We start from the raw sequence: 17,968 nt of genomic DNA on the forward strand, positions 1-17,968 counted from the left end.
ACAACAGGGGGTCAGTGTAGCGATAAGTGAACACAACAGGGGGTCAGTGTACCGATAAGTGAACACAACAGGGGGTCAATGTAGCGATAAGTGAACACAACAGGGGTCCAGTTTAGCTTATTTTATGATAAGTGTGACTGTGTTTTAAAATCAAATAAGATACAGGCCGTCTGATAACTTGGTTTCAGAAAGGTAAAATACATTATTAGTATATAGATAAAATAAACGTAGACGTTATTATTTTTAAGTTTAAAAGTCAAATATACCTCCGAGTTGCGATTTTATCCATCCGTCTGATATTTTTCTGCTATTCCACATTGAAGGGGCACCTGGCGCATATGTGTTTGACCTTCTTAATGGAGTAGGTGCCTTCTCATCAGCCAGTCTATCAGAATTTTTCTTTTGTGGCGGTTCTGCTTGAGGTACATCATTCAACTGTACCAATGAATTGATCTTTTTGTGTCCAGTGTTCCTATCCACATCACCACCCGCGCTTACAAAACCTGACACAGGGTCCACAATATTGTCGTAATCACGGTAGGGTGCCGGTGGACGAAAATCACCATCGTCATTCCATCGTTTAAAGGCATTTTCCTGTTTACTTGTTTGAAATGAATCAACATCTGCCTTACCTGTAAGCGTTGGAAACTTCATCTGCCGGTTACGGCGATGAGTTTGAATCTGTTGAACAGTGTTACCACCAGCATTTGCATCACTTCGCAAATAAAGCTCGAAATTGGGACGGGTCCGAAATGTTGAATCGGCCAACACAGGCACATTTGTGAACACTTCAGTCATATTTTGTTTATGAACCGTTCAATTTAACCAAAAGATGAATTTTAAACAATCTACTACAATAAAAATCCCATTATACAAATTTAAAAGTCTTGTTATCGATATGCTATTTCCGACATAATGTAAACTACCGTGTTACCCTTGGATATACGATAATCACCATATAAGGAAAAATCCGGAAGTAGCAAGTGCCCGTCGGAGATTTTTTCAGGTTCTTCAATAATTTTTTTTATCAATTGAAACCGTTTATAAAAAAAAGATAAACATTTTAAACAATTTTTTTTCACAAAAGTTAAAAAATGTTTTTCTTATAATATTTTTTCCCCTTTTAACGGAAAAAGTAAACAACAGCTTGCCACCGGAAGTAGAAATTGACACGCCGGCAAAGTTTACATTATTATCATGGCAGTTAGGAAAAGAAATCAACTCAACCAGAACAGTAATAATGCCATTCAAACGCAGTCTGAAAAGAAAAAACTTACAAGGAAATCAGAGTCTAAAGACAAAAACACGGGAGATTCGGAAAATGCATTCAACTTTTCGTTGACATCAAAAGCAGTCATTTTAATTTTAGGTATGTACACATTTTTCTGTATGTCCCTCCGTTTTAAAGAGTACCACCATGGGTTATGATGTAAAAAAAAAAGGAGGACATACATTTTTTAAGCACACTGTTTCGGTACGGATTTAATCTTTTTTCCAGGTAAGGAACCGAATTCAATAATTGAATGTATAAGGTCCCGCGGAAACTATGCGCACTGTCGTACAACAGTGCAAAATTTTTATACCAGTATTGCGATCACCAATAACAGGAGATACAATTATTTGTATTTAATGTATATGTTCCAGACCATACAAGTATTTGGACCGTACGCGTACGGTCCGGACCGTATAAGTATACTTGTACAGTCCAACCATACGCGTAGGTATCAGGTCTGTTTACGCTCAATATACTTTTGCACCTCGCAGGTTCACACTCTTACGTAAGGGTACCCAAATTGCACCAAGTACCCAAATTGCACCTATTTAGAAAAAAAAAAGCAACGGAAATCTTGTAAGATTTCCTAGAGACTAAACAATTTGTATTTTTATGATTTGATACTATGCACGTCTTTCAACATAGGTAAGCATATTTAGATATAAACAAAACTTTCAAAGTATTTATCAACAGATGAACTGTTTACTGAAAAAGCAAAATGTACGAAAACGTCACCATGCGACGTCATCAAAACGTCATCTTTTTTAAATTAGCAAATACAATATATTATAAGTATACATTTCGTAAAATTTGAAGAGTAAGCATGCTCATTAGATAGACAAAAAGCATGAAAAGTCAATTTTTATTTTTATTCTGCCAATCGACAAAATCAAGGCCGCAGATCCGTAAACCAACAAATTAAAAAAACCTGGCTATTCCAGTCAATCTACATGTAGCATAAATTTGACCATAACCCGAAATTAATTGCAACAGAAGATTTTTAAGTTTTAATCTTTAGCATTAGACCCCAAATATATACAGAAAAAAGTCCCATTTGATCGAACCAGAGGAAGACTTAAAAAGTTACAATTTAAAATTCCTATGGAGATTGAAAAGGGAGATAAGTCTTGCTAAAAAGGCTGAAATATAAAAAAAAAATGATTTAATTTTACCGCTTCTATTCATTTGAATGTATTGATTCTGGATTTTTTTAGCTGTCTTGAGCTGTATATAGGCTATAACAAACATCTCTAAAGGTGTTTTCATATCTTTTATAAAGCTATAATCTAGATTTCGTAATTCATTAGTTGATCATTTATTGAATTTTTCAAAATGTCAAGGTAAAGAATCTCAAATTAATTAAAATATAATTAAGCATGTATTCATTTTGTGGTTTAAAGTTTCTTTAGATAAGTAAGTTGCTGAAAAAGTATAATATACAGATATAAACAATACCAAATTTTCACATTTTTTTCTTCTCAAAATGGTCACAAAGCTTCAAATTTGCTATTTTTTTTAATGAAAAATGAATGAAAAAAAATAAATCTAGCCATAACATTTTTGTTTTGTGCATTTCATGAGCAGAAGATAATATAATTTAGTCAAATACAAACTTATTACCCCATCAAAGTATCATACTTTAAAGTTTACATAAATTTCAAGAAAAACAACAAAAAACTGACAAAAAAAAGACTCATTTTTGCAAGAGATATCTCCCATTCCAATGTTAATTTCCAAAGGAACTTAAAAATGCTGATTTTGAGTTTTCTCCAAGTTAGTTTTTATGGGACTTTTTTCTGTGTACAATGTATATAAAGGGCATAATGCTTTAGATTAGAACTAAAACATTTTCTATTGCAATAAGTTTGAGGTTAAATCTTAGTTTGACTGGACTAGGCCTGAATAATCGTAAGAATGGATGACAAATGCGACTATGCATGTTACCTATAGGACACAGAGACATGATGATTAATTTATTATCGAAGGAAGAGAGGCGACACACAAAATGAGGTCTTCTCATTTAATAGTATAGATTGTTCCATCTCATAATGCCTAACCCTAAACTGTGACTTTAGATTGTGTTGTTTTGCAAATATGTGAGTTCTTGAATTTATTTCAAGAAAAAGCAACATTTTTATAAAACTGCAAATTTAAAAAAAAATTTGGTTGTATATTGGTATTAGGTCTTCGTCGTCTTCAGAGTCTTTTGACATGTTTGAAGACAGATTGTTTCTGGATAAAACTTTAGTATGAGTAAATAGAAATCAAAATTTTTTGAACACAATATTAATGTTTATAGAACCACAAAAGGATAATTGGGATTGATTTTGGTGGTTATGGTCCCAAAGGTTAAGAATTAGGGGCCCAAAGGGGCCCAAAACAAGCATTTATCTAGTTTAAGGACAATAAATTTTGTACAAGTATTTCAACTGCTTTGAAATTGTACCACAATGTTTAATACCATAAGTAGAAGGTTGGGATTTATTTTAAGGGTTATGGGGCAAACAGTCTATAAAGGCCAAAAGGGGCCAAAAACAAGCATTTTTTTCTAGTTTCAGGACAATTACTTAAGTGTAACTGTATGGATCTCTCTGACATTGTACCACAAGGTTTCATTTAACACAGGGAAGGCTTGGATTGGGGTTAATTTCTCCGAACATGTAAATAAGGGGCAAAAAAGGGCCAAAAAGAAGCATTTTCCTAGTTAACAGACAATAACTTGTGTTAAAGTGTATGGATCTTTCTGACATTATAATAAAGGTTTCTTACTACAAACGAAATGCTGGGATTGAGTTTTGGGGTTCTTGCTCCAAGGGGGGTTCAATAATCTGGGGGCCAAAAAAGGGGCCCAAATAAGCATTTGTGTAGTTTCCAGTCAATAACTTGTGTTTGTGTGTATAAATCTCTCAAATTATATCACAAGTTTCCATACTACAAAGGGATGGTTTAGGGGGGGGGGGTTATGGCTCAAATCATTTAGCAAATAGGGGCAAAAAAGGGGAAAAACAAAGTTTTTTTTTATGGTTACAGAACAATTTAGACAATTTAAAAGCAGTATAAGGGAGTTAATCCAATTCCATTTAAAGGATACTGTTATATATGTATATATACAATGTACATTGTATATCTAGCGGGACGGCTACAGTGCAGGCGATTTGTTGTCACGATTCCTCAGTAGCATGGGTTCGAATCCTGGCGAGGGAAGAACAAAAAGTTTGCGAAAGCAAATTTTCAGCTCTAACATTGTTGGGTTGATGTTTAGACGAGTTGTATTATATACATAATGTACACAGCAATGTATCACCATCACTGCTGGTGATCCGATGAATAAATCTGTTGTAGAGTTGTCACTGGCTCAGACGAACATATAAATATAATTATTTTCTGTGACTGTATCTTGCATTAATTTGTAGGATCCTTTACTATAGATAATTGAGCTGATCTGTAACAATAACATCTCCATGCCTTATATATCATGTACTGTAGTACGCTGCTAGATTAAAACTGACCAGGAAAGGTAACACACAGCCACCGAAAGCTTTATTTTTGTGAAGCCCAGGTGGTTGTGTGGTCTAGTGGGACGGCTACAGTGCAGGCGATTTGGTGTCATGATATCTCAGTAGCATGGGTTCCAATCCCATCGAGGGAAGAACAAATTTTACAAATTTAAAAAAAATTTAATTTACAGATCTAACATTGTTGGGTTGATGTTTAGACCAGTTATTTATATTTCCTCGTCAGTTTTTAATCTAGCGGCGTACCACAGTACATGATATATGAGGCATGAAGATGTGATTATATATATATAATCATTATATATATGCTTGATTACCTCCCTAACACTGCTTGAAAATTATTAAGAAATGATGATTAGCTGTTATTTGTTTTTCAAAGTTACTATTAATTAACATTAATTTTAACGATGAGGCTTAATTAAATTAAAATATTGTTTGTTTGCCCTTTATCAACCGACCCTATAAATTCGTTCTGCTTAAAAATATTTTATTTGTATTTACCAGTAAGATTTTATTTTATTTTATTTTTTCGTTCTTACCAAAAATCTTATATGGACCATAATTTGCTATTGGGCTCGTTTCCTATAACTATAGAAAAGTGATAAAATTGTGAATTACTGTAAGAAAAGTTGTAACTACATCTAAAGATGCCATTATTTTTATCAACATACAAGTGTATGCTACTCTTCCCTAGAAAAAAAATTGAAATTAACAAATTTCAAAGATTATACAACCATATTTTTGTGCCGTTGGATTTTAAGAAAAAGTATACTGTTCAGATTATTTTAAACAGATTTTGCAATAAAATAAAACTAAAAAAATGCTTTCGGTTTCTTATGGTTTCCTGTCGCATTTAAAAAAACTTTAATTTAACATTGAAAATAGATTTTAAATATTAACATGAAGCAAGTAACACTAGTAATGGTGTTCATTTATGTCTTTTGAAATATATTGTGCAAAATAAAGAAAATAAAAAGATTGGTTTCCTGATAAGTTTCCTGTCACGTAAACGGTGAATCAAAATGTATTAATTTTTTCCTCGAAAAACTCAATTGTTCCATTAATACTATTCTAACACCAACACAACCCACAGAATAAAAGTTTTGAGTTTTAGAACTTATAAAAAAGGATACAAAAAGAAACCAAAGGCCGAATACCAAATTATGGTCCATATTTGTATTTCCAGCTCAAAACTTTTTTACCCAAATCCTCGGTTTTATCTTTCCCGTATAAGGTCCAGTCTGTTTGGTATCACTTGAGTTTTTTTTGAGTTTTTGAGTGAACACTTGCATTTAGAGTTTAAAAGCACTTGTTTGAAATCGATGTTGAAACCTAAAATCATGATATGACGTACGTTACTCTGTGTCTTTTTACTTGAAGAACATGGTTCATAAAAAAAAATATCGTCCAATACAAAATTGTCAATGTGTGCACAAAACATTTGTATCCCACTATGTAGGGATGGCCTTCGGTGATCCGTAGATCAGGATGATTATGTTAATGATGCCTTCGACTAAACTGGTCGACCGTTCCATCTATTGCTTAGCACAGCGGTCTCACTAATTAGCGACAAGAAGAATGAATTTAGCTACAAGAAGACTATTTATGCCCCAGTCCAACTAGACCACGATTGCACTACGCTCACTGCGATCTAAAATAAATTCAGATCGTGGTGAAATCGCGGTATGAGTGGCATGAAAATGTAAATTTCTCACCGCGCTTATCTGCGACCTCACAACGCTTATGAAGATCTTTCTACCTCATCACATTCTTGCTACAACCATACAAAGAGTTGCAACAATTGCAACACGACCTTACCACGCTTCTACTGCGATTATAGCACGTTCTTACCAGGATTATACTACGCTCATACTGCGATCTTGCTACGTTTTCAATACAGTTCCATTCCTTCTATTTCTAATTATTACATAGATTTCGTGGAAACAATACTGGCATGCAACCAAAATCTACTAGAACACGTGGAAGTTCATCTTCGCTAGCCAAGGGTTACGATCCACTCCCGCTCTCTTCACCCTTGGCGGATTGAGATAAAATTTCGGAGACACAAGGTAAGGATTTTTATTGGTTGCAGTCAAAACTCGCTGCATCCAATCAAAATGCGCCTGTAACATGATCACGTGTAAATGTAGAAAGTGTTTGTAAACAATTGCCACATGTTTTTTGTGCAACAAGCCTTTACATCCCTAAACATACGACTATATTTAGTGAAAACTTGAATGTTTTTAATCAACAAATGGAAGTTCCTGTGTATGTTTCATGCACAAATGCATGAATGTTGACGTATGCTTTCATTTCCGGCTTTACCAAGTGTGTAGCATCTAGACGCTACCGTGTTTTTACCTCCAAGCTGAAGAGTTCAAGTGCTACCATTGGTCAAGACTAATGTATTCGGAATTGGCGTGGTTTTTATCTTCCGATAGATGGCGCAACATTGTTATCACAAATGTTGGCTCAATCCGCCAAGGGTGAAGAGAGCGGGAGTGGATCGTAACCCTTGGCTAGCGAAGATGGTGGAAGTTGTGGTAGGGGCTGATGTAGAGGCAGAGGGAGCTCTGATAGTAACGAAATCTAATCAAGAGTTTGTCTGACTACCAATCCAACAGGTTTGGCAAAAACCCGGGTTTTATGAATATTGCCCAGCCCAGTGGGAAATACTGGGAAAACCCATATTTTACTGGGTTTTAGTGGGTAATACTGGGCAATACTGGGTATTATAAAATACTGGTCTAAATTTCATAGAGGATTCAGTGATCAAACACAAATGTAATACATTTAAGACATATATATATAACTTGTTTTAGTTGTCTACATGTAGATTGGTCAGACTGTAAATATAAAGCAAAAAAGTATTTTTTTTTCAAATAAGTACAACTCTTATTAAGAAGTAAGAAAAAAATACATTTAGATTTATGTATATGTACTGTCACTAATTAATAAGTAATTATTCAGATTACAACACAGATTTGTTTATGTAACAATAATCAGCCCTTTCAATTCTATAAATTTTGGTGTCATCCTGGTTTGCCCACTTTTAATTACATGTATATGTAAACATAGAGGGAATTGTTGTTTTAACAATTATGGTTTATTTCTGAATTATAGTCATATTTTTTACCTTTTATTTTACCTGTACATTTTTAATGGCATGACCCCTTAAGGTTGTTTATTTAGCAATATGAATGTATAACAATTCACTTAAAAAAATGCATTTTTATCAAAAATTTGATTTAATATCAAAACAATGCTTTGTAATTAACACGGTATTCTTAAATGTGCAAATCTTCAAATCTGTTTACATATATAGAATTAATGAAGAACTAAATGAAATTGAATTTTTCATTCTTCTAGAAAGGACTCAATGGTTATCTGTATAAAAAGTATATATTTAGCTATAATACTATGAAACTACACCAAGTCTTAACTATTTTGTGTTAAAATGAGCTTAAAAGATCATATTGCCAAGTAATGCCCAGTATTACCCATTTCTGGGAGTATTGCCCAGCTCGGGAAAACCGTGGTTTTCCCACCAGGGAATTCGCGGGCGGGTAATACTTTGCCAACCCTGCAATCCAACCGAAATTACAATCTATTGCTAGTCCATAAAGCTCAAATGACAATATTTTAGTGAATGATAGCAGCGATGACACCGATATGTCAATAGATATAGGATGTGTGGTATGAGTGCCAATGAGACAACTCTCCATCCAAGTAACAATTTATAAAAGTAAACCGTTAAAAGGTACAGCCTTCAACGGGGAACCTTGGCTCACACCGAACAGCAAGCTATAAAGGGCCCTAAAAATTACAAGTGTAAAACCATTCAAACCGTGAAACCAACGGTCTAATCTCTGTGAAAACGAGAATAATTATTCTTAAATGTGCAAATCTTGCATTCTGCTTACATATAGAATTAATGAAGAACTAAATGAAATTGAATTTTTCATTCTTCTAGAAAGGGCTCAATGGTTATCTGTATAAAAAGTATATATTTAGCTGTAATACTATGAAACGACACCAAGTCTTAACTGTTTTGTGTTAAAATGAGCTTAAAAAATCATATTGCCCAGTAATGCCCAGTATTACCCATTTCTGGGAGTATTGCCCAGCCCGGAAAAACCCGGGAATTCCAGGGCGGGTAATACTTTGCCAACCCTGTCTGATTTGCATCATGTGATCATCTGTTCACTCATGTGATTCTATAGGTAGATTGGACTTACTAAATATATTTTATGTTAAAATGCCAATGAGAATGATGGTCGTAGTATGAATGTAGTCGGGTCGAAAGAAGAGCGTGACGAGGACGACAAGGGCGTGTTAGAATCGTACTATGGTCTTGAACAGCGTGGTGTAAACGTGGCATAGTCGTAGTGGAAGCGTAGTTAGTTAATGTACTAATAGTCCCAGAAACTTATTAATAAGCATACTTAAACAAAAGCAATACAAACAAACATTATATCGTGCAGATTTTGTTTCTATAAAATAAAATATTATATCTACCTGCCAACCCATGACAAAAAATGTACCGAGCTAAGATATTTTTTGGGAAAGAAAAATAAAATATTTAACCTACCCACCTACCCTGTTTCAAAACGTAGGGTCGGAAAAGGGCAAACAAACAATATTTTAATTTAGGCCTGACTGTATGACATTTTATATTGAAATTTTTTGGTCGTATATTGGTATGACGTTGGCGTCGTCGTCGTCTTAAGACATTTCGTTTTCGCACTATAACTTTAGTTAAAGTAAATAGAAATTTATGAAATTTTAACACAAGGTTTATGACCACAAAATGAAGGTTGGGATTGATTTTGGGAGTTTTGTTCCCAACAAATTAGAAATAAGGGACCAAAAAGGGCCCAAATAAGCATTTTCTTGGTTTTCGCACTATAACTTTAGTTTAAGTAAATAGAAATTTATAAAATTTTATCGCAAGGTTTATGACCACAAAAAGAAGGTTGAGGTTGATTTTGGAAGTTTTGGTTCCAACAGTTTAGGAATTAGGGGCCAATATAGGGTCCAAATAAGCATTATTCTTGGTTTTAGCACAATAACTTTAGTATAAGTAAATAGAAATCTATGAAATTTAAACTCAAGGTTTATGACCATAACAGGAAGGTAGGGATTGATTTTGGGAGTTTTGGTCCCAACAGGTTAGGAATAAGGAACCCAAAGGGTCCAAAATTAAACTTTTTGTTTGTTTTGATCAAAAATTGAAAAAATGGGGTATTTTGATATGCCGAATCTTACTGTGTATGTAGATTCTTAAGTTTTGGTCCTGTTTAAAAATTGGTCTACATTAAGGTCCAAAAGGTCCAAAATTAAATTTTAACAAAAATTTAATCCTTTGGGTTCTTTGATATGCTGAATCTTAACATGTACCTAGTTTTTTTTATTATGGGCCCAGTTTTTAAGTTGGTCCAAATCGGGGTTCAAAATTAACCTTTGTCTGATTTCAACAAAAATTGAATGTATGGGGTTCTTCGATGTGCTGAATCTAACCATGTATTTAGATTTATGATATTTGGACATTTATAGGTAAATGTCCAATTTAAATTTTTTAAGTTTTTAAGTTTAAGTTCTTAGACCACCTTCATTCTGTGTCAGAAACCTATGTTGTGTCAACTGTTTAATCACAATCCAAATTCAGAGCTGTATCAAGTTTAAATGTTGTGTCCATACTTGCCCCAACTGTTCAGGGTTTGACCTCCGCGGTCGTATAAAGCTGTGCCCTGCGGAGCATCTGGTTTTTATTATGTTCTGACATTATGTTTTTTCAGTCTGTCGACTCTCTGTCTCTTTATCTCTCTGTCTGTTCGGCTTCAGAATTAAGTTTTTGGTCAAGGTAGTTTTTAGTATAGTTAAATTGCGATCAACTTGCAAATCATCACATGTTTCCTTTGATAGGATCTTTCTAATTTTAGTTTTAATGCCAAATTAGAGTTTTCAGACCACAATTTGATGGTCATCTGAACATATAAAATTATCATCTCAAACTATGGACACATTCTTGTTTGGTAAATGTAAAAAAGGTGGACTTTTGAAGTTGAGAAGGACTTAATAATAGAGGTTCCAAACTATACTATTTTCTTTTTGTATTTTCAGCTATAGCTATAACTGTTATCCATAGGTAAGGCTACATTTTGTATTTTAAGATAATACTAGGAGACCATTTAAAAATTGAAATACGGTGCACAAATTAACTACACAATGAAGTGTGGACAAAGGTAAAGAAACTATTTTTAAGTTCAGTTTCTTTATTGTCACAGACTCAGTTCTGCTAGTGTAAATGTGCAATTTAATTCAATTTCAAATCATTTGATTTGTTTGAAAATCTTATGTGTTTTTTGCTTTTTACAATGTTTTTTAGCTCACCTGGCCCAAAGGTCCAAGTGAGCTTTTCTCATCACTTGGCGTCCGGCGTCCGGCGTCGTCCGGCGTTAGCTTTTACAAAAATCTCCTCCTCTCAAACTACTGGGCCAAATCAAACCAAACTTGGCCACAATCATCATTGGGGTATTTAGTTTAAAAAATGTGTGGCGTGACCTGGTCATCCAACCAAGATGGCCGCCACAGCTAAAAATAGAACATAGGGGTAAAATGCAGTTTTTGGCTTATAACTCAAAAACCAAAGCATTTAGAGGAAATCTGACATGGGGTAAAAATGTTTATCAGGTCAAGATCTATCTGCCCTGAAATTTTCAGATGAATTGGACAATTGGTTGTTGGCTTGCTGCCCTCCAATTGGTAATTTTTAAAGAAATTTTCCCGTTTTTGGTTATGATCTTGAATACTATTATAGATAGAGATAAACTGTAAACAGCAATAATGTTCAGCAAAGTAAGATCTACAAATAAGTCAACATGACCTAAATGGTCAATTGACCCCTTAAGGAGTTATTGCCCTTTATAGTCAATTTTTAACAATTTTCATTAATTCGGTAAATTTATGTAAATTTTTACCAAATATTTTTCTCTGTTACTAATGGGCAAGGTTCATTATAGATATAATTGTAAGAAGCAAGAACGTTCAGTAAAGTAAGAACTTCAAACACATCACCATCACCAAAATACAATTTTGTCATGAATCCATTTGTGTCCTTTGTTTAATATGCACATAGACCAAGGTGAGCGACACAGGCTCTTTAGAGCCTCTAGTTTAAGATTACAGGGGCGTAGCTTTCATTGAGGCAGTTGCCTCATTAGGTTTTATTACTTAAAAAATTTAAACAATAAAGTGTGGTCAAATTTTGTTAATGCATTTTTATGTCATTCAACATATATTTTGCCAATCTTTTAGCATGTGTAGACAGTAACTGTGCTCATCTTCGATCAAATTAAAATCAACCCATCTAGCCTGATGAACCTACAATGTTCCTAACTCTAACAGAAATATTATTTGTGGATGATCACACTTGCTATGATTCTATCAGCTTTTTGTTGTTAAGCCTTCCACTTTGGTTGAAAAAGTGAGACATAGCGATCCTACATTCCTTCTTTGGTGTCAGGGCGGTTGCGTTCACAAATATTCACTTTGTGGTTAAAGTTTTTAAAATTTTAATAACTTTCTAAAACTATCCTGGATTTGTACCAAACTTGGACAGAAGCTTGTTGAGGATCCAAACTTAATGTATCTAGAAGGAAACTTTGTCAAAATTTGTACCTGTTTTTTTTATTTTACTTATAAATTGAGTTAGTTTTTCTTCCAGTTAACATTACAAACAGTCTGTAGTTAAAGTCTTTAAAACATTTATTAGATTCATAAACTATCCTGGATTTTTACCAAACTTTGTCGGAAGCTGATTGTATCTCGAGGAATATTTGAATTGATTTTTTGCCTCATTCTTGTTGAGCCTGTGATTAACAGGAAAAGTAGGCTAGACACTGGGTTTGGCTTATAGTGCGGTGACAAAAGTGTAAAAAGTCGTCTTGATGGCGAGTTTAATCTCCCTAAATAACACAGGGCTAAAAATTGCCTTAACTTAAAGACAATGAAGTCTTTTATCGTTTTTGCCCTGTCGTCAAAATTTCGTACTGTCACATTTTTCTAAAAAGTCGTTTTAATGACTAGTAGTATATAAGAGAGTTTCAACCCCCCCTTTTCAAAATGAAAACTTGTGTATGTTTGCTTGTTTTTAATTGAAAAGGTTTTTCCTGAAGCTATTTTTATATGTCAAAATATTATAGTCAGTATTTTATTTTCTTCTAATCTATAAAATTTGCGAAGTTTGGACTGTCTAAAATTGAGGTAATTTTAATTGCAAATTGAGACACAAACTTTAGTTTCTTCTTCATAGTAGTAATAAAGATTATCCCATTATATTTTAAGCATATAGTATTTCATAAAAATAATAACTGATAAAAATTTCGGAACCAAATTATGAAAAAAACCCTTAAGAAATCAATTGAAAAAGAATGAGTAAAAAACTTCAATTTCAACTCGGAACTGAATCACTTGCTTTCCGTCACATTTTGTGAATAAGTCAATAATTTGCTCTCAATTGATATATGAATTGACTACCTTTTTCGCTATTATATACACACTAGAACACACCCGCGAAATCGCGGGCATTCAGAGCGTAGTTTAAAGTATGTAAAGTGTTGGTAAAATGCAGTCTTGGCTTATAACTCAAAAACCAAAGTATTTAGAGCAAATCTGACATGGGGTAAAATTGTTATTTAGGTCAAGATCTATCTGCTTTTAATTTTTCAGATGAATCGGACAACCCGTTGTTAGGTTGCTGCCCTTGAATTGGTAATTTTAAGGAAATTTTGCTGTTTTTATACGACCGCAAATTTTGAAAAAATTTTCGTCGTATATTGCTATCACGTTGGCATCGTCGTCGTCGTCGTCGTCCGAATACTTTTAGTTTTCGCACTCTAACTTTAGTAAAAGTGAATAGAAATCTATGAAATTTTAACACAAGGTTAATGACCATAAAAGGAAGGCTGGTATTGATTTTGGGAGTTTTGGTTTCAACAGTTTAGGAATTAGGGGCCAAAAAGGGCCCAAATAAGCATTTTCTTGGTTTTCGCACTATAACTTTAGTTTAAGTTAATAGAAATCTATGAAATTTTGACACAAGGTTTATGACCATAAAAGAAAGGTTGGGATTGGTTTTGGGAGTTTTGGTTTCAACAGTTTAGGAATTAGGGGCCAAAAAAGGGCCCAAATAAGCATTATTCTTGGTTTTCGCACAATAACTTTAGTTAAAGTAAATAGAAATCAATGAAATTTAAACACAATGTTTATGACCACAAAAGGAAGGTTGGTATTGATTTTGGGAGTTTCGGTCCCAACAGTTTAGGAATTAGGGGCCAAAAAGGGACCCAAATAAGCAATTTTCTTGGTTTTCGCACCATAGCGTTAGTATAAGTAAATAGAAATTTATGAAATTTAAACACAAGGTTTATGACTATAAAAGGAAGGTTGGTATTGATTTTGGGAGTTTTGGTCCCAACAGTTAAGGAAAAAGGGGCCCAAAGGGTCCAAAATTAAACTTTGTTTGATTTCATCAAAATTGAATAATTGGGGTTCTTTAATATGCCGAATCTAACTGTGTATGTAGATTCCTAATTTTTAGTCCCGTTTTCAAATTGGTCTACATTAAGGTCCAAAGGGTCCAAAATTAAACTTAGTTTGATTTTAACAAAAAATGAAACCTTGGGGTTCTTTGGTATGCTGAATCTAAAAATGTACTTAGATTTTTGATTATTGGCCCAGTTTTCAAGTTGGCCCAAATCGAGGTCCAAAATTAAACTTTGTTTGATTTCATCAAAAATTGAATAATTGGGGTTCTTTGATATGCCAAATCTAACTGTGTATGTAGATTCTTAATTTTTGGTCTAGTTTTAAAATTGGTCTAAATTAAAGTGCAAAGGGTCCAAAATTAAACTAAGTTTGATTTTAACAAAAATCAAATTCTTGGGCCTCTTTGATATGCTGAATCTAAACATGTACTTAGATTTTTGATTATGGGCCCAGTTTTCAAGTTGGTCCAAATCAGGATCTAAAATTATTATATTAAGTATTGTGCAATAGCAAGTCTTTTCAATTGCACAGTATTGTGCAATGGCAAGAAATATCTTATTTCACAATATTGTGAAATAGCAATTTTTTTTTTAATTAAGAGTTATCTTTCTTTGTCCAGTAAAGTAAGCAAGGAATATCTGCAAGAATTTTTTTTAATTGGAGTTATCTTTCTTTGTCCAGAATCAACTTAAAAAAATCTTCGTTATATACAATATACAATGTATATTCACTTTTTACTACCAACTGATAAATTTAAATAATCTTTACCATTCAGTGATAACAAGCAGTTTTTTTACATCTTAATATTTTATGATGTATTTAAATGAGTAGTAATTGTTGCAAACTCCATTAGAATATCTTAATTGAAATTAGTTTTGGAATAAGGGAAAGGGGGATGTGATTAAAAAATTGGGTTCAATTTTTCTCATTTGAAATTTCATAAATAAAAAGAAAATTTCTTCAAACATTTTTTTGAGAGGATTAATATTCAACAGCATAGTGAATTGCTCTAAGAGAAAACAAAAATTTTAAGTTCATTTGAATACATTCATTCTGTGTCAGAAACCTATGCTGTGTCAACTATTTAATCACAATCCAAATTTAGAGCGGACTCCAGCTTGAATGTTGTGTCCATACTTGCCCCAACTGTTCAGGGTTCAACCTCTGCGGTCGTATAAAGCTACGCCCTGCGGAGCATCTGGTTGGTTAATACCTTGAATATTATTATATATAGAGATAAACTGTAAACAGCACTATTGTTCAGCTGAGTAAGATTTAGAAATAAGTCGAAATGACCAAAATGGTCAATTGACCTCCTAAGGAGTCATTGCACTTTATAGTCAATTTTTAACAATTTTCATAAAATTTGTAAATTTTCACTATCATTTTCCACTGAAACTAACTTGACCAAGTTCATTATAGATACAGATAATTGTAAGCAGCAAGAATGATAAGTAAAGTAAGATCTACAAACACATCACTATCGCCAAAACACCATTTTGTCATGAATCTATCTGTGTCCTTTGTTTAATATTCACATAGACCAAAGTGAGCGACTCAGGTTCTTTAGAGCCTCTAGTTCGTAAATCTTAGTAATCTTTTACAAAAATCTTCTCCTCTGAAACTACTAGGCCAAATAAATTGAAACTTGGCCACAATCATTTTTGGGGTATCTAGTTTAAAAATTGTGTTCGGTGACCTGGCCATCCAACCAAGATGGCCACCACGGCTAAAAATAGAACATAGGGGTAAAATGCAGTTTTTAGCTCACCTGGCCCGAAGGGCCAAGTGAGCTTAGGCCATCCCTGGGCGTCCGTCGTCGTCCATCGTCTGTCGTCAGTCGTCTGTCGTCGTCGTCTGTCGTCGTAAACTATTTCAAGAATCTTCTCCTCTGAAACTACTAGGCCAAATACTTCCAAACTTAAGCTGAATGTTCTTTAGGGTATCTAGTTTATAAATTGTATCCGAAGTTTTGATCTATCAACAAACATGGTCGCCATTGCTAAAAATAGAATATAGGGGTCAATTGCAGTTTTTGGCTTATATCTTAAAATTTTCAGACGAATCAAACAACTCATTGTTGGGTTGCTGCCACTTAATTGGTGATTTTAAGGAAATTTTGCAGGTTTTGGTCATTATCTTGAATATTATTATAGATAAAGATAAACTGTAAACCGCAAAAATGATCAGCAAAGAAAGATCTACAAATAAGTTAATATGACCAAAGTTGTTAATTGACCCCTTAAGGGGTTATTGTCCTTTAATGACAATTTTTCACAATTTGTTCATCATATTTGCTAACTTTAAAAAATCTTCTCCTCTAAAACTACTCAACCAAATTCAACCAAACTTCAACTGAAAGATCAGTAGGGTGTATAAAATAAAGTTTGTGTTTTATTTTCTATTTCGTCAAAAAACATGGCCGTCATGGCTAAAAATAGAACACAGGGTTAAATGCAGTTTTTGGCTTATATCTCAAAAACTCCAGCATTTAGAGCAAATAAGACAAGAAGTTAAAGTATTTATTAGGTCAAGGTCAACCTGTCCTTAAATTTTCAGCCCCATTTGGATAACTGGTTTTTCAGGTATAATCCCTCATGAACCATAATTTCTGAATATTAGCTGAATGTGGCTGAAATTTTCTGAATTTTGGCTGAAATGTGTCTTAGAACAAATCAGGTGTCTGAATCCTGTCTGACCTGTTTATTGACGGTGTCTGAATATTGTCTTATAGTTCTGAATTTTGTCTGAATACTTCTTATTTAGTCAGAAAAAGTTTCAGACATATTCAGAACTTCTGAATACTGTCTTATTTGTCTGAATTATTAAGAAACAGCAGTAAGATCAATTCAGAAACCAAAAATTAATTAAATACACCCCTAAATATCTGAATATTGTCTGAATTATTCTTAATCATTCAGATATTATGTCAGACAAAATTCAGAAAATTGGAAATAAGTAAATTCTAATATATAGATCTGAATATTGTCTGAATTTTTTAAAATCATTCAGAAGTTATGTCAGACAAAAGTCAGAAAACTGGAAATAAGTAAATTATAATCTCATAGAAATGAATATTGTCTGAATTTTTCTAAATCATTCAGAAGTTAGACAAAATTCAGAAAACTAAAATAAATAAGAATTACACTGAGTTATTTAATTTAAACACATAAATGGAAACATAAAAAATAATTCTTCAAAAGTCTGAATGTTATGTGAATAAGTTTCACAAACAAAACTACATAAAATAAAATATTTTGAAAATGTACAAATAACAGCAAGAATTAATTTCCCTGATTACAAAAATTTTGTAATCCTTCATCTGGCTCATCAACATAAAAGTGCAAGAATCTTACAGTGTTTTCCCAAGGCAATATAGCTACTGACCTTATTTTTGAGGTGGGATAGGAGGGGTCCTAATACGAAATCCCATAATCCCGACGACCCGAAATCCGAAAAAAAGAATTCTCTGATCCCGAAAGAGTGAATCCCGAAATCCTGAGCTTAAAAACACTCGATCCCGGGGTAATAATAATCCCCCCTATTTTTCATCTAACATTTTGGGATGACCGTGAATGCAGTTACAGTCATCAGTTTAAACCCATTGGTATATAACTATGAAATACTTTGG

General features: G+C 33.3%; 2 protein-coding genes across 4 annotated transcripts in view; one reads left to right on the forward strand and one right to left on the reverse strand.

Moving 5' to 3' along the window:
- Positions 1-961, reverse strand: part of LOC134708032 (protein SPMIP7-like) — a 73,212-nt gene extending 72,251 nt beyond the window's left edge. The window contains exon 1 of one of the 2 annotated variants that reach the window (XM_063568276.1): positions 267-961. In XM_063568276.1, the coding sequence (XP_063424346.1) occupies positions 267-798 (532 nt within the window). In that variant the 5' untranslated portion in view covers positions 799-961. The remainder of the gene's footprint in view (positions 1-266) is intronic. The other variant, XM_063568279.1, reaches the window with a different exon arrangement.
- Positions 962-1,136: 175 nt separating this feature from the next.
- LOC134708031 (protein C-mannosyl-transferase DPY19L1-like) overlaps positions 1,137-17,968 on the forward strand; it is a 311,728-nt gene continuing 294,896 nt past the window's right edge. The window contains exons 1-2 of one of the 2 annotated variants that reach the window (XM_063568274.1): positions 1,137-1,369; positions 10,912-10,936. In XM_063568274.1, the coding sequence (XP_063424344.1) occupies positions 1,198-1,369; positions 10,912-10,936 (197 nt within the window). In that variant the 5' untranslated portion in view covers positions 1,137-1,197. The remainder of the gene's footprint in view (positions 1,370-10,911; positions 10,937-17,968) is intronic. The other variant, XM_063568275.1, reaches the window with a different exon arrangement.

The sequence above is a fragment of the Mytilus trossulus genome, chromosome 2 (genome assembly GCF_036588685.1).
Source record: "Mytilus trossulus isolate FHL-02 chromosome 2, PNRI_Mtr1.1.1.hap1, whole genome shotgun sequence".
In the NCBI taxonomy this organism is placed as follows: Eukaryota; Metazoa; Mollusca; class Bivalvia; order Mytilida; family Mytilidae; genus Mytilus; species Mytilus trossulus.